We start from the raw sequence: 2,294 nt of genomic DNA on the forward strand, positions 1-2,294 counted from the left end.
CAGCTTTATCTGCCAGGCTTGGGCTGGAAGAAAGCAGCAGAAGTGCTGCTGGTAGCTCTGAAAAGCTCAGGGTCTTTCTGACACTCCCTGGCGCAGGCAGTGGCTTCACTTCTCTTTTCTGCAGCTCTCCTAAAGCCCTGGGTCAAATGCTCTGCTGATCTGGCCTTTGAAGATTTGTTCATGAGATCTACAATGCCCTGTTCACACTTACAACAACCCTGGTTGGCACAGATGCCAAGTTCCTGGTTGGAAATCTGAATCTTGGTGCTGCATTAGGCTGGGGTGGAGAGAGCACAACCCAGAAGGACCCTCAGCACCACAGGCAATTCATAACATCTTACTTTAGAACCACCATTTGCTGCTAGACCTTACTAATTTGGTCCAGAACTCTTCCTCTTTCATTGTCTAGACAAAGCCTGGGATTCAGACAAAGAAAACCATTATTAATTTTTTATTTATTTATTTATTTTTTAACAGAAACCTATGTTGAGGTATTGGCTCAGTTCAGAGTGAAAACAACAGGAAATTGGACACTCCTTTTCATCAGCTTCCTCATCCAGCAGGTCATGCCCTACAATTTCATTTGCAGAAATGAGAGCACAAACAACAAGGTAAGGCATTAGGAAAAGAAATCCAAAACAACTAATTTAGTTAAATTCACAAGCAATGAAAATGTGTAGGTGACAGGAGCATGTTTAGATGTGAATGATGCCCAGGAGACCAGAAGAACCTGTGGTAGACTCTAATTCCCACTGCTTACATGGTATGTGATGCCATTTCCAGCTTACACCCCATTGGGAAGTGGCAGGGATATTGCAAACTTGTCTGAAAAGCAAAGTTAGTATTTTAGAGGATGAATGCTCTAGGGCACTGTGTTATGTATTATTGTCAGAAATGTAAAAAGTGATGAGCTGTGCTGTTGCTGGCAGAGACCCAGGCTGGATTATTTGCTTCCCAGAAGCAGAGTTTAGCCCTGTGTGCAAAAAGAATGACACATTTTATAACAGAATTATCCAGGAATATTTTTAAGGCTTTATGAAAGAGGTTTTGGTAGCAACTACTGGCTTATTTTATGTATCAAACAAAATGATGTGCAACTGATGGGCAGTTTTGCATACTCAGCTTGGAGATTTTTCACAGAGCCCTTTGCTAGATAACTTAGAGTAAATGCAGCCACACTTCATCTTCTCTGGCACCAGATGCTGATTTTCAGTGTCTCTGCTCTGGGCCAGGATGCAACAACCAACTCTGTGACAATTGTCTGCCACTTTGAATGAGACTTTTCTCCCCAGAGGAAAATAGTCCTTTGTGAGAGAGGAGTGCAGCACTGGGAGCTTGAAAGGGCTGATTTCATCTCACAGGCATGAAGGGTGTTGGCAGTTCATGGCTGCTGTGTGAGACCCAACACTGACCCCCTGTCATGGCCAAGGGACATGGATAAATGTTGGTGTGGGCAGAAAATGCAACCAGAGCAATGTGCCTGTTACTGTTCTACTTGCACTGTGTTATTTCTGCAAGGGTGGTGAGGAACTGGGATGGGCTGCCCAGGGAGGTTGTTGATGCCCCATCCTGGAGGTTTTTAAGGCCAGGTTGGATGAGGTTTTGTGCAGCCTGGTCTGGTGGTTCCCTGCTCATGGCAGGGGTGTTGGAACTGGATGATCTTTAAGGTCCTTTCCAACCTTCATGATTCTATTTGCAGGTCAGGACCCTCTTTGCATGTGCTTGGGTGTTACAGTGACAGGTAAATGCTCTGGTGTTGCTTAACTGTGCCACTCTAGTGCCAGGGGATTCTGCTCTGCCATCTTTCTAGCTGAAAGAGAGGAGATCTAGACTTGGGTATTAGCAAGAAACTCTTTGCTGTGAGGGTGGTGAGAGCCTGGCCCAGGTTGCCCAGAGAAGCTGTGGCTGCCCCATCCCTGGCAGTGTTGAAGGGCAGGTTGGATGGGGCTTGGAGCAACCTGGGCTGGTGGGAGGTGTCCCTGCCCATGCAGGGGTGGTACTGAATGGCATGAACGTCCCTCCCAACCCAAACCAGTCTGGGATTGATTGTTCCTGTGCACTGAACCAGGGAAGCCCGGTGCCGCAGCAGCAGCTGCACGTGTGGGTGGGTTTTTTCAGCCGGCGCTGCGGTGGCTGCGGGAGCGATGGGTTCTTAGGGGTTCAGCGACCAGCGGGAAAACAAAGGCGGAAAGGAAAAAACGAAACAAAGCAAAGGAAAAAACAAACAACCAAACGCACGGAAAAAAAACCACACCCAAACCACAAAGCGAAAGAGAAAAAAAAAAAGAAGGGAA

General features: G+C 46.9%; 1 protein-coding gene across 1 annotated transcript in view; it reads left to right on the top strand.

Moving 5' to 3' along the window:
* The first annotated feature begins 566 nt into the window (after nucleotides 1–566).
* Nucleotides 567–2,294, top strand: part of TSPAN15 (tetraspanin 15) — an 18,624-nt gene continuing 16,896 nt past the window's right edge. The window contains exon 1 of the mRNA XM_009994891.1: nucleotides 567–611. Within this exon, the coding sequence (XP_009993193.1) occupies nucleotides 567–611 (45 nt within the window). The remainder of the gene's footprint in view (nucleotides 612–2,294) is intronic.

This window comes from Chaetura pelagica, unplaced genomic scaffold (genome assembly GCF_000747805.2).
Source record: "Chaetura pelagica isolate M959 unplaced genomic scaffold, ChaPel_1.0 scaffold112, whole genome shotgun sequence".
Classification (NCBI taxonomy): domain Eukaryota; kingdom Metazoa; phylum Chordata; class Aves; order Apodiformes; family Apodidae; genus Chaetura; species Chaetura pelagica.